This window comes from Bombina bombina, chromosome 4, assembly GCF_027579735.1.
Source record: "Bombina bombina isolate aBomBom1 chromosome 4, aBomBom1.pri, whole genome shotgun sequence".
Taxonomy (NCBI): domain Eukaryota; kingdom Metazoa; phylum Chordata; class Amphibia; order Anura; family Bombinatoridae; genus Bombina; species Bombina bombina.
The window spans coordinates 1,081,942,040-1,081,960,445 of NC_069502.1; the positions used below are offsets into that span (position 1 = coordinate 1,081,942,040).

The 18,406-nt window shown below is 35.8% G+C and overlaps 1 protein-coding gene across 2 annotated transcripts in view; it reads right to left on the reverse strand.

Moving 5' to 3' along the window:
* The window catches only part of EPAS1 (endothelial PAS domain protein 1), a 260,593-nt gene that overhangs the window by 73,861 nt on the left and 168,326 nt on the right, over window positions 1-18,406 (reverse strand). For both annotated transcript variants that reach the window (XM_053712255.1, XM_053712256.1), the window contains exons 5-6: window positions 13,224-13,342; window positions 12,918-13,120 (exon numbers count right to left, since the gene is read on the reverse strand). In XM_053712255.1, the coding sequence (XP_053568230.1) occupies window positions 12,918-13,120; window positions 13,224-13,342 (322 nt within the window). The remainder of the gene's footprint in view (window positions 1-12,917; window positions 13,121-13,223; window positions 13,343-18,406) is intronic.

The following is an 18,406-nucleotide window of genomic DNA, read 5'->3' on the forward strand; positions in this document are numbered from 1 at the left end:
AAAACGATGTTGGAATATTTTATTATGAAACTATTGATTGCATATACTAATGTTCCACACCTGCAAAAGGTGTTAAACATTTAGTGCTAGCTTACAGGTGGAGTACAATCAACAGTGCTTGCCATAAGAATAAAGCGTTGTCTGGTATTACAAGTGGGTGGTTAAAGTGCTGGTAAACACAGGCTATTTGGAAGTGAATAATGAAATCGTTGTGGGAAAAAAAAGTTTATTCGTACCTTTACTTGATAGCAAGATCACGCCTTAATGGGTTAAAAAAGGTACGTAGTTTATTAGCAGAAAAAAGGGACAGTCTAGTCAAAATTAAACTTTAATGATTTAGATAGGGCATGCAATTTTAAAAAACTTTCCATTTTACTTTATCATCAAATTTGCTTTGCTCTCTTGGTATTCATTGTAGAAATCTATTCCTAGGTAGGCTCATATGCTAATTTCTAAGACATTGAACTGTTTCTTACCTCATTGCATTTTGAAAGTTAAACACTGCTAGTTCATGTGTGTCATATACATGACATTGTGCTCACTCCCATTCAGTTATTTAAGAGTCAGCACTGATTGGCTGAACTGCACCTATGTCAAAAGATAGGGCCGGACTGGGAAATCAGACCGGCCTGGGAAATTTGTATGGCTAGCCCCCTCTGGCTCAGCCCCCCTCCGGCTCATGGCCCAATCCGGCCCTGATAATTTACCCCATACACACAACTGTCTCTGCAACCTATCCTTACTTTATTCTAAAGGCTGCCTGCTGTTGCCCTTCCTTCACCTTGAATTAGATTCACTAACGGCTAGATTTAGAGTTTTGTCGGTAACGACCCGCATAGCTAACGCTGGCTTTTTTCTGGCCGCACCTTTTAAATAACTCTGGTATTGAGAGTCCATAGAATGGCTGCGTTAGGCTCCAAAAAAGGAGCGTAGAGCATATTTAACGCAACTTCAACTCTCGATATCAGAGTTGCTTACGGACGCGGCCAGCTTCAAAAACGTGCTCGTGTACGATTCCACCATAGGAAACAATGGGGCTGTTTGAGCTGAAAAAAAAACCTAACACCTGCAAAAAAGCCGCGTTCAGCTCCTAACGCAGCCCCATTGTTTGCTATGGGGAAACACTTCCTACGTCTGCACCTAACACTCTAACATGTACCCCGAGTCTAAAGACCCCTAACCTTACACTTATTAACCCCTATTCTGCCGCCCCCGCTATCGCTGACCCCTGCATATTATTATTAACCCCTAATCTGCCGCTCCGTAAACCGCCGCTACTTACATTATCCCTATGTACCCCTAATCTGCTGTCCCTAGCACCGCCGACCCCTATATTATATTTATTGACCCCTATTCTGCCCCCCACAACGTCGCCTCCACCTGCCAACACTTATTAACCCCTAATCTGATGACCGGACCGCACCGCTATTATAATAAAGTTATTAACCCCTAATCCCCCTCACTAACCCTATAATAAATAGTATTAACCCCTAATCTGCCCTCCCTAACATCGCCGACACCTAACTTCAAACATTAACCCCTAATCTGCCGAATGGAGCTCACCGCTATTCTAATAAATGTATTAACCCCTAAAGCTAAGTCTAACCCTAACATTAACACCCCCTAACTTAAATATAATTTAAATCTAACGAAATTAATTAACTCTTATTAAATAAATTATTCCTATTTAAAGCTAAATACTTACCTGTAAAATAAATCCCAATATAGCTACAATATAAATTATAATTATATTATAGCTATTTTAGGATTTATATTTATTTTACAGGTAACTTTGTATTTATTTTAACCAGGTACAATAGCTATTAAATAGTTAAGAACTATTTAATAGCTAAAATAGTTAAAATAATTACAAAATCACCTGTAAAATAAATCCTAACCTAAGTTACAATTAAACCTAACACTACACTATCAATAAATTAATTAAATAAAATACCTACAATTACCTACAATTAAACCTAACACTACACTATCAATAAATTAATTAAATACAATATCTACAAATAAATACAATGAAATAAACTAACTAAAGTACAAAAAATAAAAAAGAACTAAGTTACAAAAAATAAAAAAATATTTACAAACATCAGAAAAATATTACAACAATTTTAAACTAATTACACCTACTCTAAGCCCCCTAATAAAATAACAAAGACCCCCAAAATAAAAAAATGCCCTACCCTATTCTAAATTACTAAAGTTCAAAGCTCTTTTACCTTACCAGCCCTGAACAGGGCCCTTTGCGGGGCATGCCCCAAAGAATTCAGCTCTTTTGCCTGTAAAAAAAAAAAATACAATACCCCCCCCCCCCAACATTACAACCCACCACCCACATACCCCTAATCTAACCCAAACCCCCCTTAAATAAACCTAACACTAAGCCCCTGAAGATCTTCCTACCTTGTCTTCACCATGCCAGGTATCACCGATCGTTCCAGGCTCCGAAATCTTCATCTAAGCCCAAGCGGGGGCTAGACATCCATCATCCGACGGCTGAAGAAGTCCAGAAGAGGCTCCAAAGTCTTCATCCTATCCGGGAAGAAGAGTAGATCCGGACCGGCAACCATCTTCTTCCAAGCGGCATCTTCTATCTTCATCCGATGAGGACCGGCTCCATCTTGAAGACCTCCACCGCGGACCCATCTTCTTCAGACGACTTCCCGACGAATGACGGTTCCTTTAAGGCACGTCATCCAAGATGGCGTCCCTCGAATTCCGATTGGCTGATAGGATTCTATCAGCCAATCAGAATTAAGGTAGGAAAATTCTGATTGGCTGATGGAATCAGCCAATCAGAATCAAGTTCAATCCGATTGGCTGATTCAATCAGCCAATCAGATTGAGCTTGCATTCTATTGGCTGTTCCGATCAGCCAATAGAATGCGAGCTCAATCTGATTGGCTGATCGGATCAGCCAATCGTATTGAACTTGATTCTGATTGGTTGATTCAATCAGCCAATCAGAATTTTCCTACCTTAATTCCGATTGGCTGATAGAATCCTATCAGCCAATCGGAATTCGAGGGACGCCATCTTGGATGACGTCCCTTAAAGGAACAGTCATTCATCGGAAGAAGAAGATGGGTCCGCGGTGGAGGTCTTCAAGATGGAGCCGGTCCTCATCGGATGAAGATAGAAGATACCGCTTGGAAGAAGATGGTTGCCGGTCCGGATCTACTCTTCTTCCCGGATAGGATGAAGACTTTGGAGCTTAGATGAAGATTTCGGAGCCTGGAACGATCGGTGATACCTGGCATGGTGAAGACAAGGTAGGTAGATCTTCAGGGGCTTAGTGTTAGGTTTATTTAAGGGGGGTTTGGGTTAGATTAGGGGTATGTGGGTGGTGGGTTGTAATGTTGGGGGGGGGTATTGTATGTTTTTTTTTACAGGCAAAAGAGCTGAATTCTTTGGGGCATGCCCCGCAAAGGGCCCTGTTCAGGGCTGGTAAGGTAAAAGAGCTTTGAACTTTAGTAATTTAGAATAGGGTAGGGCATTTTTTTATTTTGGGGGTCTTTGTTATTTTATTAGGGGGCTTAGAGTAGGTGTAATTAGTTTAAAATTGTTGTAATATTTTTCTGATGTTTGTAAATATTTTTTTATTTTTTGTAACTTAGTTCTTTTTTATTTTTTGTACTTTAGTTAGTTTATTTCATTGTATTTATTTGTAGATATTGTATTTAATTAATTTATTGATAGTGTAGTGTTAGGTTTAATTGTAGGTAATTGTAGGTATTTTATTTAATTAATTTATTGATAGTGTAGTGTTAGGTTTAATTGTAACTTAGGTTAGGATTTATTTTGCAGGTAATTTTGTTATTATTTTAACTATTTTAGCTATTAAATAGTTCTTAACTATTTAATAGCTATTGTACCTGGTTAAAATAAATACAAAGTTACCTGTAAAATAAATATAAATCCTAAAATAGCTATAATATAATTATAATTTATATTGTAGCTATATTAGGGTTTATTTTACAGGTAAGTATTTAGCTTTAAATAGGAATAATTTATGTAATAAGAGATAATTAATTTCGTTTAACTTAGGGGGGTGTTAGTGTTAGGGTTAGACTTAGCTTTAGGGGTTAATCCATTTATTAGAATAGCGGCGAGATTCGGTCAGCAGATTAGGGGTTAATAATTGAAGTTAGGTGTCGGCGATGTTAGGGAGGGCAGATTAGGGGTTAATACTATTTATTATAGGGTTATTGAGGCGGGAGTGAGGCGGATTAGGGGTTAATAACTCTATTATAGTAGCGGTGAGATCCGCTCGGGAGATTAGGGGTTAATAAGTGTAGGCAGGTGGAGGCAACGTTGAGGGGGGCAGATTAGGGGTTAATAAATATAATATAGGGGTCGGCGGTGTTAGGGGCAGCAGATTAGGGGTACATAAGTATAACGTAGGTGGCGGTCGGCAGATTAGGGGTTAAAAAAATTTAATTGAGTGGCGGCGATGTGGGGGGACCTTGGTTTAGGGGTACATAGGTAGTTTATGGGTGTTAGTGTACTTTAGAGCACAGTAGTTAAGAGCTTTATAAACCGGCGTTAGCCCAGAAAGCTCTTAACTACTGACTTTTTTCTGCGGCTGGAGTTTTGTCGTTAGAATTCTAACGCTCACTTCAGACACGACTCTAAATACCGGAGTTAGAAAGATCCCATTGAAAAGATAGAATACGCAATTGACGTAAGGGGATCTGCGGTATGGAAAAGTCGCGGCTGAAAAGTGAGCGTTAGACCCTTTCCTGACTGACTCCAAATACCGGCGGTAGCCTAAAACCAGCGTTAGGAGCCTCTAACGCTGGTTTTCACGGCTACCGCCAAACTCTAAATCTAGGCCTTAGTTTTATATATATATATATATATATATATATATATATATATATATATATAGCGTGTTTTTTTGTTTTTTTTAATGAAATAAATGGCTGGTCAATGGTCATACAGCATCAAGCCATCAACTGTAGTATCTAATCTAACCTGTTACCTAAGAATGCCATATGCCAAAACAACAGTTAATATTAATAATAAACTATTTTAAAACAGGCAGTGAGGCAGCCCTTGTGAACAGGGTAATTACTGATTATTACATTGTTTGCTTATGTTATGCACAAGGTGGCGAGCTGGTGGTACAGTACTACTGTTGCTGTTGTTCAAATTCAATAATAAATAATACAAACTTACATCAAATCTCACGATTCAGACAAGTCACTTGAACTACTTCTGTGACTGCCTGCTCTGCATTGCTTTTGCTGGCAAGTTGCTGCTGTGAGTCAGAGTGTGTGTGTCCCACTCCCGGCCGTGACCTGTCGTCGTCTTTGTCCCTCCCACACGTGACCCCACATGGCCTGCTGCCTGCAACTTACTCCTCAACGGCTCGGTTTGCTGACGCAGCCACTCAGTGGCATAAGCTGGCTCACCCTGCCCGCATCATTCCTCCCTAACCCGGCAGCCTCACATCATCAAGTGACACTGATGTGACAGACAGAGTTGAGCCTGTGACTGTGAGTGACAAACAGACACAGACTCAGTCACTTTCTGAGTGATTGGCATTTGGCAATGTCTGTTATTTAGTTGCGGTAGGAACTTAACTTGCGGAGCCGGAGGGTTTTATTATTACGGTTACACTGTTAGACAGTGAGAGTAAGTTAGTAACTTAAAGTTAAAGTACAGGTGGCCCTCGTTTAACAACGGTTCAATTTACACTGTTTCAGAATAAAAACCTTTTTTCCAGTCATGTGACTGCTATTGAAAAGCATTGAGAAGCAGTGCATTTATTAAAATAGCCAGTAGGTGGAGCTGTCCGCTTGTGTTGCAGCAAAGCCAAGCAAGCTGAAATTAATCCGTTTAACCAGACCTGAGCTATCGAGCAGATTTCAAAGGAACAAGATCTTCCTGTCTATAAATCAGTCCAGATTGGAATGCATAGAAAGAACTGTTTGCAGAAAAATGCAAGTGAAGTCTGTGTTGTGTGATTATTTTATTAGGTTTATAATGTTGTTTACCAAATGTTTTTGTTCATTTAACTTAGTTTAATTATATATTCTGTGTTGTGTTATTATTTTATTAGGTTTATAATGTTGTTTAGCAAATGTTTTTGTTCATTTAACTTAGTTTAATTATATATTCGGTGTGTGATTATTTTATTAGGTTTATAATGCTGTTTAGCATTTAAAGTCTTCATTTCAAAGCTTTAAAAATAATGTATTAGGTGTTACTTATGACAATTTTGAGAGGGGCCTGGAACCTAACTCCCTCACTTCCCATTGACTTACATTATAAACTGGATTTCAAATTACAATGGTTTTGATTTACAACCATTCCTTCTGGAACCTAACCCAGGCGTAAACTGAGGGCTTCCTGTATAACTATTAGACTACCGGCGGCCGCAATTATTATCGGAAATTCGCAATAAGCAATATTAATATTAGCGTAGCAAATTGCATCAAATACAGCAGCCAGCCTGAGGCTGACTACCCAGCCCAGTTGGGGAATGGGAAATAAAGAGATTATCTAGCTTTTAAAAAATAAAAATTCTGGAGTAGACTGTTCCTTTAAGCGCTGTTTTATTAGCGCTTTATACCAAGTAAGTGAGATTTTTGCTTCACTATGGATTACATGTATTGGACATACTGCACCATTAGGCGCCTCCTATGTTGTTCTGCATTTTAGATGGGGTTGCTGTGTCCTGACTTTCTAGGAGTGGCTGCCCTGGATGCAATTCGCTATTGAATGGGATCAGATGTTCAAGCCCTAAGTGCTTAACATCTATAAATTTGAGGACTGTGATTGGTTAATGTTTGTTACTATTTGTAGACATTTGAAATTGTCAGTTTTGTAGTGTGCTCTCCCACGGTTTGTTTACCGTAGTTTATTAGACTTGCCCCCCACTGCCATCCCACTTAGAAGAATGTTTTTTTTTCAAGCAGTGACGTATTCAATGTTTGTGCGAGCCATACAGCAAGAATCTGACATTGATTGCCATTAACACTTTTGTGCGCCACATGTAATATAAGCCATAGTCGAGAAGCTGACAATATATCTCCAATTCTGTAGCAAACTCAAATATACTTTTTTGTGCCAAAAGTAAAGTTACAATAACTAGGTATAGCTAGCTGTTGTAACATTGACCACTAAAAAATTTACAGTCATCATTTACATATGTTGATTGGGACCATAAACTGACCCTTGAGGTAGAACTCCTAAAAAAATCACAATCTTCCATGCTGGTTGTAATGAATAAGATAGACTTCTTAGCCAAAATGGAAGAATTGCAATAAACTTTACTTGTTCTCTTTTGAGCATGTAAAAAAACTGAGGCTCTAAGGAAATTTGAGTGAAAATATTGTTCAGTTTGTACAAGTACCTGCCAACTGACCGCCCAGGTACCCACTCTACTTAGCCTCAGGTTAGTTAATGGGAAAGGAAGAGGACCTTAATCTTCTTTATCTCATGATGGCTAGGACTGAAAACTGAGGGGAGTAATAATGGGAGACACTTTTAAGAGGGAGGGAGGGAGAAATGGGTGTGATAAGTTTCTGTCCTGAGGGAGTTTTATTTAGGGGGCAAGATATGACAGGCACCAGCATATTTACAGATGCTTAGAATGCTTGACGACTGGCATGTACTGTGTACATCAGTGGCAATGTTGTAGTTAAAAAAAAGTCCATGCAACCATTTTTTTTAACCACAGGTTTATTGCAATCTATAAGTTTATACTTAATATTTTTTCTTGTTCGTGTGATCTTTATACTACTTAGTTCAAATAAAAAACACTATTATTGCTCCACCAAATGTTCCTAGGAATTCCTTTTAAGAAATGTCCTATTTGTTTTTAAGTACAGTAGATGTAAGTGTAAAATAATTCACTTAATTTGGCACAAACTGTATGATCCAAAATATGTATGAAAAGTAAACAATTTTAGTCTTAAGATTTAATGTCCGGCAGCCTATAAATCAGATCTATGGCTTCAGCTGCTGAGTTTTTGTATACACAAAAATTCCACTGATATCCTTTATATTTCAGATTCCCATAGCTGAACAGTACATTTAAATGAAGGCAGGATTTATTGCAATGTTCCATTTAAGTTTTGGAAGCAAAAAATGAACAATGTATAAAGTGCTCAAAGTAGAATCCCCATTGTTTTTGAGAATGTGTGCGACATTGGCAATAACTATATATATATATATATATATATATATATATATATATATATATATATATATATACACACACACACATACACACACAGTATATATATATATATATATATATATATATATATATATATATATATATATATATATATATATATACAGGGAGTGCAGAATTATTAGGCAAGTTGTATTTTTGAGGATTAATTTTATTATTGAACAACAACCATGTTCTCAATGAACCCAAAAAACTCATTAATATCAAAGCTGAATAATTTTGGAAGTAGTTTTTAGTTTGTTTTTAGTTATAGCTATTTTAGGGGGATATCTGTGTGTGCAGGTGACTATTACTGTGCATAATTATTAGGCAACTTAACAAAAAACAAATATATACCCATTTCAATTATTTATTTTTACCAGTGAAACCAATATAACATCTCAAAATTCACAAATATACATTTCTGACATTCAAAAACAAAACAAAAACAAATCAGTGACCAATATAGCCACCTTTCTTTGCAAGGACACTCAAAAGCCTGCCATCCATGGATTCTGTCAGTGTTTTGATCTGTTCACCATCAACATTGCGTGCAGCAGCAACCACAGCCTCCCAGACACTGTTCAGAGAGGTGTACTGTTTTCCCTCCTTGTAAATCTCACATTTGATGATGGACCACGGGTTCTTAATGGGGTTCAGATCAGGTGAACAAGGAGGCCATGTCATTAGATTTTCTTCTTTTATACCCTTTCTTGCCAGCCACGCTGTGGAGTACTTGGACGCGTGTGATGGAGCATTGTCCTGCATGAAAATCATGTTTTTCTTGAAGGATGCAGACTTCTTCCTGTACCACTGCTTGAAGAAGGTGTCTTCCAGAAACTGGCAGTAGGACTGGGAGTTGAGCTTGACTCCATCCTCAACCCGAAAAGGCCCCACAAGCTCATCTTTGATGATACCAGCCCAAACCTGTACTCTACCTCCACCTTGCTGGCGTCTGAGTCGGACTGGAGCTCTCTGCCCTTTACCAATCCAGCCACGGGCCCATCCATCTGGCCCATCAAGACTCACTCTCATTTCATCAGTCCATAAAACCTTAGAAAAATCAGTCTTGAGATATTTCTTGGCCCAGTCTTGACGTTTCAGCTTGTGTGTCTTGTTCAGTGGTGGTCGTCTTTCAGCCTTTCTTACCTTGGCCATGTCTCTGAGTATTGCACACCTTGTGCTTTTGGGCACTCCAGTGATGTTGCAGCTCTGAAATATGGCCAAACTGGTGGCAAGTGGCATCTTGGCAGCTGCACGCTTGACTTTTCTCAGTTTATGGGCAGTTATTTTGCGCCTTGGTTTTTCCACAAGCTTCTTGCGACCCTGTTGACCATTTTGAATGAAACGCTTGATTGTTCGATGATCACGCTTCAGAAGCTTTGCAATTTTAAGAGTGCTGCATCCCTCTGCAAGATATCTCACTATTTTTGACTTTTCTGAGCCTGTCAAGTCCTTCTTTTGACCCATTTTGCCAAAGGAAAGGAAGTTGCCTAATAATTATGCACACCTGATATACGGTGTTGATGTCATTAGACCACACCCCTTCTCATTACAGAGATGCACATCACCTAATATGCTTAATTGGTAGTAGGCTTTCGAGCCTATACAGCTTGGAGTAAGACAACTTGCATAAAGAGGATGATGTGGTCAAAATACTCATTTGCCTAATAATTCTGCACTCCCTGTATATACACACACACACATATACATACGTTTAATAAATACTTTATTTCACTCTAGGTCAAAGGTAGTGAACATATATATATATATATATATATATACACATACACACACACACACACACACAGAGTGCCGATGGTTCTATCTTTTTAAAATTTAAATTAACATTAAAGAAATATGAGAGATATATTTTCTTTTACATCCTTAATACACACGCACATAAATTTAAAGCTATATTGCTGATATAAAGCATAGATTTAGAAGAAACATATTTGTTACGTACTACCATTGCAGCCATTAAAGTGAAGCAGTATGGTGGTAGCCCTAAGGTGGAGTGGTATAACTGCTATCTTTGGCCAAAAATTCACCACCCCCACTATAGGTAATGTATTAATTTGCAGTTGTGTCCTCCCTGTTATTACACAGTGGATGTGGGAACAATATATGAAATTGATAAAATTGGTTAACATTTATATAATTATTGGCACATTTAGCAAGAGTCTGCAAGATAAATGACAAGCATCTTGGTGTAAGTCGCTAAGGGAAATTGTCACATTAAATGTTTCCTTTGAGACTCTCAGATCACAGAACAAGCTGGACAGATAGCTCATCATGCTAATGCACTGTTACAGAGATCTGTGGCAACCCAAAGGTTGCAGGTTCGATCCAGGTAATGTCCACTCAGCCTTTCATCCTTCCGAGGTCGGTAAAATGAGTACCATTAAGCTGGGTAATAATAATACCTGTTATCAGTGCTGCGAGTCGATTAAGTTTGAGGTTGTGTGTTATACAAGTATCTTTTATTATTACTTCACTAAATGTTAAAGGGACACTAAACCCAAATTTTTTATTTCATGATTCAGATAGAGCATGCAATTTTAAGCAACTTTCTAATTTACTTCTATTATGAATTTTTCTTCGTTCTCTTGCTATCTTTATTTAAAAAGCAGGAATGCCAGGCTACAGTTGCTTGTCCTTGTGATACTGATGTAGCAAACAAGGGGAAATCATACATTTCTAAGCGCTATAATGCCATAACATATTTTATAAATATATTAAATGCATTTTAATTTTAATTTACTTAAAGGTACACTAAAGTCAGAATTAAATATAAATTCAGATAGAAAATGCAATTCTAAACAACTTTTCAATTTACTTCCTTTTTCAAAATGTGCACAATCCTTTTTGTATTCACACTTTCTGAGATAGCAGCTTCTACTGAGCAAGGGCAACAATTCATAGAATATACATATATGCATTTAGTGATGGAATGATATGGGGAGGGTTAAAATTGAATGAACTGAAATCTACTACTCATTTCAAGTTCAGACTAAGTGCTTTTACATTGTCTTTTTATTATGCATTTATTGATTATCCAACTCTACAGTATTTTGTGGTCCTTTCAACTAATAATATAACTTATGAAATGCATATTTTACCAAAGATCTAAGCCCCACTGGTCATTAAAAGGCTTAGTTTCCATTGAGGAGGAAACGTTTGGAAACTGTTGTTAACATAAAACATCTCCATAGACTTTAATAAAGATGTTTTTAGCATCATTTTCCACAATTTACCATATCAATGGAAATAAAGCCAAAGTTGGAAGCTTCTCTGAAGCACACTGGCAAAGCCTAATGTGCACCCAAGTATAACAACAGCCTTTCCTTCTTACAATGATCTAAATAGGCTGGTAGATGAATGTTACCATGGTAACAGCACAAAAGGTGCAAGATATGGTAGTTACACCAGGTCATGATATTCAAATGACCATCTCTCTCCAGGTGACTCACTAGTCTGTGTACACAGGAAGAGAGACAGTATTCGTAACACCAGCACATCTACTGGCATGTGGGTAAAAAATTACATTAGTTTCATTATCAATAAAATATTTAAAGGGACATTGTAGTAGAAATAATGCATGGTCTAAATACAGCATACAATTGTTGCACTGCTCACCATGACATTATATGTGTTAACAAGATCCCACCAATCATAGACTGACTCTGGAGCTGCAATGTTTGAGCTAGACATTAGCTTTAGCTTAAAAATCTTTTTTAAAGGCATATTAAAGTCCAAATGATCTAATTTTGCACAGTCTTTTTAGGTGTACAGTTTCCGAGGAACCAGCTCCTACTAAGCATGTGCAAGAGTTCACAGTATAAAGATTTATGAGTCTGTAACTGGCTAATAACTATCACATGGTACAGGAGACAGGGGGAGGAAACAATGAACTTTGAAAATTGTCAAATAAAAAAAATCTACTGATCATTTCAGCTTGAAAGTGCTTTGCAGTGTCTTTAAAATATAATTGTGTTGATTATGCAATTCTACTGCATTTAATGGTCGTTCAGTTGGGTTTGCAATTCACAAGTCTTTGCCTCGGTTAATATTCTGACTGCCTTACTCATTATTACAAAAGGAATGCAGACACTTCCAAAGCACATGCATTCCATTGTAAGTATAGATTTCGTTCTCCCTCTCTCTAAGGGTGCTTGACTTTTTATGAAACTGGACAAATGTGCTGTCTTGTTTGCGGTCAATAATGATTAAGTTCCTTAAAGAAAAATTTGACCTTGCTACCCATGTACCTAGAAAGGTGTATTTATAAAGCTAACTTAAAGGGACAGAAATCCCCAAATTGACTTTCATGATTTGGATAGAAAATACAATTTTAAACAACTTTACTTCTACAGTTTACTTCTATTATCAAATGTGCTTCATTCTCTTGTTATCTTTTGCTGAAGCAACAGCATCGCACTACTGGCAGCTAGCTGAACACACCTAGTTAGCCAATCACAAGAGACAACTGTGTAGGATAGGATATGTGCATATTCTTTTTCAACAAGGGATACCAATAGAACAAAGCAGTGAATTTAAAAATGTCTTAAAATTACATGCTCTATCTGAATCATGCAAGATTAATTTTGACTTTCCTATCCCTTTAAGCTCTCCTTCATGTGACGTCTAATACTTCACTTCTGAGAAATTTGTGGACATTTAAATGCACTCTTTTGCTATGTGATGTACATACCTGTCATCACAATATGTGAATTTCATGTCCATGCTGTGGCGGCTGAGGAATGTCTTACTGTCCAATGGGATGTCGATGTTAGAAGGATGTTGAATAGGCTGACACATCATGACTAGGCAGTTCAGCAACGGTTCCTTAAATCCACAAAGTGTGTGTGACTGATATGAGTTGTACACTTTAACATGCCCGGTACAATGTAGCACCTTACAGAAACAAAAATCATATTTTAACATCATCTTTAAAAAAAAATAAAAAAAAATTATTCAATATTAATAAAAAATATAATTTTAAATCCAGTGAATTTACCTTCCATGTGGCAGATTTCAGGTTTACAGTCCTGCCTCTGTTGGTAACAGTACATTTCATCCTCATGAAGAAATCCCGTTCTGTATTCGTATCCTTGTTTTTCTTTCCAGGTCCGGCTGCTAAATAAAAAAACACACACAAAAGGTAAGAACTAAGTTTTAACAACAGCAGTTAAATGATGTGTAACTTGTTGATACTTTTTATGTAGATCTATATGCTATAATCAGTATAGATTATCAAATTATTTTAGACCCTGCATTTAAAAATATCTAGATTATGCTGTTACAAAAAGAAGGAAAATCTATTTTAAAGGAATATGCTAATACAAAAATAAAATTATTACAATTATTTTATTAAAGGGACACTGTACCCAAAAATTTTATTTTGTGATTCAGATTGAGCATGAAATTTTAAGCAAATTTCAAATTTACTCCTATTATCAAATTTTCTTCATTCTCTTGGTATCTTTATTTGAAATGCAAGAATGTAAGTTTAGATGCCGGCCCATTTTTGGTGAACAACCTGGGTTGTCCTTGCTGATTGGTGGATAAATTCATCCACCAATAAAAAAGTGCTGTCCAGAGTACTGAAACCAAAAAAAGCTTAGATGCCTTCTTTTTCAAATACTGATAGCAAGACAACGAAGAAAAATTGATAATAGGAGTAAATTAGAAAGTTGCTTAAAATCGCATGCTCTTTCTGAATTACAAATGAACAAATTTGGGTTCAGTGTTCCTTTAATGTAAAAATGGTCACTGGTAAAGGGGTAAAACCTTAGTTTAAACTGTGAAGGATGTTGCTGTTTCAAATGTCCAGAACTGTTTATTGGCTCACTGATTGTGTACTACTAAGGGTTAAACACAGTTACCAATGTTCATAATAACAATTTTAATTAAAAATAAAAGTTCAAACAGGTTAGTAAATTTTTCGCTTCAGGTTAAATAGTTTTGCTGTTTTACTATAAATACAATGTTGTATTCTTCAGCTCTGACATGTGTATAAATGATTCAAATATCAGACAGGGAGATTCTTCGCTAATTTGGTACGTTTCTGAGATAGTCTTGCCAGCATTGCTTCGAATCACTCAAGGCATTCATGTCAAGACAAACATTCAAGCAAAATGCTAAATAATTGCATTGTAAGTAAAAATTCCAATCGTTCTGCTATTCTACAAATGATGATATATTGAGCATTTTTATTACTTATATAATTAAAACAATAAACTCTCTCTTTAAATCTAACACACAAAAAAAATATATTAGATTTTCAATTAAAATAAGCAATGTTTGAATTTGGGAAATGGAATTATAATTGATAATTGTTTTTCCCTCTTTTATTTATTGAACCTGACAAATAAAGTTCATTAAGATCCAAGAGCTTATTTTATGCATATTTATTAAAATATCACAGAAAGAGCTACAAGCCTTACATTCTATGTGCCATCTACATATGTATTGTGTGTTTTAAGAGAATAATTAAAACAATTACCCTCACATATACGTAAGCAATTTGTTTGTAAACACGTTAATATTTGTGGATGGAGTATTGATATAGCTTTAGTCTTTCTACCGTCTGGGTATAATTACATGTTTTGAAAGTGTTCAGATACCTAAGAGATGGAATAGCTCAGATAACCAGAATTGTTATACACAACGCTATAGTTCATAGCATACTTGAGATTTTAATATGCTAGCATGTTTGCTAACTATTGTATACTAGCTAATATGTGTTTGCTCAGATAACTCTAGGTTACATTCATTTTTAATATAATTTTTTTTTATTTGTTTATATTTGTATTTAAAACATTACATGGTTTTTTTTATTATCAGTCTATCATATTAGTATATTTTTTAATATCAATTAATAAAGTGGCATTTGCCGTGCAATGCTGCATTGTTTTAACTTATTTTGTAAATTTGTTATATTGAAAACATAAGATATTACGTGATTATTGGTAAACGAATGTGTTCTTATCGCAACGAGAAGTTGAGTTTATAGTAAAAGCATCAGAATTAATTAATTAATTACATTTAATTTATTCCCCTCTCAGTGAATACAGTGATAGAGGTTATTATAAATTTTACTTTCCAATATTTATTTTGAAAAAAATAATAATTAGACATGTGCAATTCGGTTCGATTCGGAAATTCGGAGATTCAGATCGAACCGAATTTCCGAATTAAAATACTGCCGAATTTACCAAATAAATCCGAATTAGTTCGGATTTATTCGGTAAATTCGGATGGACATGGATTACACTAGTATTGTACAGTATATTAGGTTATATCACTCTGCTATGGGTTACACCTAATATACAGTACATAATACTAGTCTAATACACAGCACACATAACGAAATTCCAAATTTCCGAACCGAACCGAATCCAGCCGAATTTTTCTGAATCCGAATGAATCCGAGACAAATTCATTCAAAGTTTTCCGAATTCTAATCGATCCAAATGAAATTCGAAAACCTCCGAATCGAACCGAATTTTTCGATCATGCACATATCTAATAATAATTTACTATTGGCATTTTTTTACTTTCATTAGATCTGTGATGGCTAACTTTCTAACACATATGAGTTGCAGATCAATATTTTAGAAGACTCAAAGGTCGCTTATAAATTTATGGCTATAAAACACCCAAATAATATTTAATAAAAATGCCCAATGGCACAGGGACAAATTTAGATAAGGTTGCAGGGTAACCTGTTCCTGTTGTTCACCTCCAGAGGACTCTTGAGTTGAGGCCACTACAAAGCAATAAAAACTATAAATAAAGTATATTTGTTGTACCAAGCGCTGTGGACATCAGTGTGGAACCTTTGTGAGTGGGGGATTTGGCAGAGACACTGTCATCACTGGCACAGGATTGAGAACTATAAGTTGCTGTTTCATATCTAAGTATTGGATAAAAAATATAGCCATATTGGTATCGCAACCCACTAGAAATCTAGCCCATTATTAGTTCTGCTTGTGCCACCAGATGGTATCCATGCATTAGGTAATAGGGAAATCACTGAATATGTAGTTTGAGTGCTAACAGCTTTTTATTACATAATAAAACATGTATTATACTTCAATTAAACAAATTATTGTTTTAATTTATATTTTATATGCAGCTCGAAAAAAAGAAAAAAAAAGAGCAATAAAGTTTCTATTTTCTAACCAAGAACTTCATTTTACAGGATACATCTGATAAAATAGATTAAATGAAAATCTGAAGATCTGACATGGACTATTATTAGCTAGTTTGTAATTTAATAGTAAAAGGTTAAATCAGGTAAAGCAGTAGACAGCACAGGTAAAGTATATGATGCATTCATTGTTTGGGTAAAGGAAGCATTTTATGCAAGTAGATTACCATAAAGGGAGATTGATTGATTGCTTGACATGAAAATGCTAACTCATTGTGTAAAGAATGAAAGGAATGTATTTATTCATCCTAAAGCAAATTACATTTATGGCAAATGATATATAAATACTCTGCAAAATACATTCTTTTTTTTTCTGTAATTCCATTCTGAAATTGTGAGCTTTTTAGTTCCTGTTAACAATGGAAGTGCAGAACACTGTTATATTTCACACAGCCATTGGCTGCTCACTCTAGTGACCTATTTATAGCTGTCCCTAATTGGTCACAGCAGAGAAGGTAACCTAAGTTACAATATGGCAGCTCCCATTGTTTTATAGACACTAAAACTTTACACTTATTTTGTAAATATTTAAACAGCCAATTAAACTTTTAAAAATACATCTTCAAATGCATCATTCTATCTAGCATTTATTTAGTGTTTAATGTCCCTTTAAGTGGAGCTTTAGGCTGTTTACCATTACTAAAATTTCTAAATACATAAAACTAAAATACTGCCCCCATTGCTAAATACCAATAAAAAAAATTGATGAATTTACAGCAAACAATTTTCTCTGAAGTGCCAAACAGTTTATTGGTTATTCTGTTTATTCAAATGACATATATATTATTAAAATAAATATTTTATCCTTAAAGGGACACTAAAAACTAAATACATTTCATGCACTTCCCTCTAATCATGGGTGCTGCCATTATGGCCCCTAGGCTACACTGCAGAGAGAGTTGTTGCACATGTGCAAACAGGTCAGCACTGAAAGCGCTCATGGCTGGGGGGGGGGGGGCTCTTTCTTTCTTTCAATTTACTTTTATCAAATGTGTTTCATTCTCTTGGTATCCTTTGTTGAAGGAGAAGCAATGCACTACTAGGAGCTAGCTGGACACATCAGCTAAGCATATACCTGTATGTGCATTGCTGCTGAGCAGCCTACCTAGGTATGCTTTTCAATAATGAACGCAAAGCGTTCTAAGAAAATTAGTTAATAGAAGTAACTTGAAAAAGTTTTTGAAATCACATGCTCTATCTGATTCATTAAAGTTTAATTTTGATTTACTGTCCCTTTAAGCCAGAAAACTGTGACTATTCCCTGCTGTAATCTAGTGCTCTTGCAATTGGATAACATTGTTACAAAACCGCTGCCATATAGAGCTCCAGACATGTGCTTGAGTTACCAAGACAACAAAAAAACTAATGGATAATAGAAGTAAATTAGAAAGTTGTGTAAATATATCTGCATACTCTATCTGAATCATGAAAGAAGAAAAAATGTGTTTCATGTCCCTTTAAGATGTACCTGGTTAGGTTAATACTCTCAGTGTACCAGTGCCAGAGCAATGTGCATTACTAATACTATAATAACTAGTGTTAATCACATCTTGTACAGCACACTGAGTAGACTGAAAGATATAATCTTGCTATTAGAGTTTATTTTAGATCTTACTCTACTTTAAATTTGGCTGCCTATCTATGCTGCTATTTTACATAACTGAGTGAGTATGACCAATATTTGAACAATATAACAGTGCATGTTTGTAATGTTTGTTTACACTACTGTTTTGTTGCTATGGTTACTGAGATCATAAGTAGCTGCTCAAATTTGGACATGTAAATATGTGTATGTGCATCCTTGTTAAAGTGAACGTAAAGTTACCTTGATGTAGATCTAGAATATCATTCTTTCTTTGAAATCAGTATAACTTTCATTCATCACTTTTTTCAATTTGACTGTAAATAAAGTTATTGCCGTTTTAAATCACTTATTGAAGGTCCACAAATTAAACCTGTTATTTTTATTTCTGTCTCGGACATAT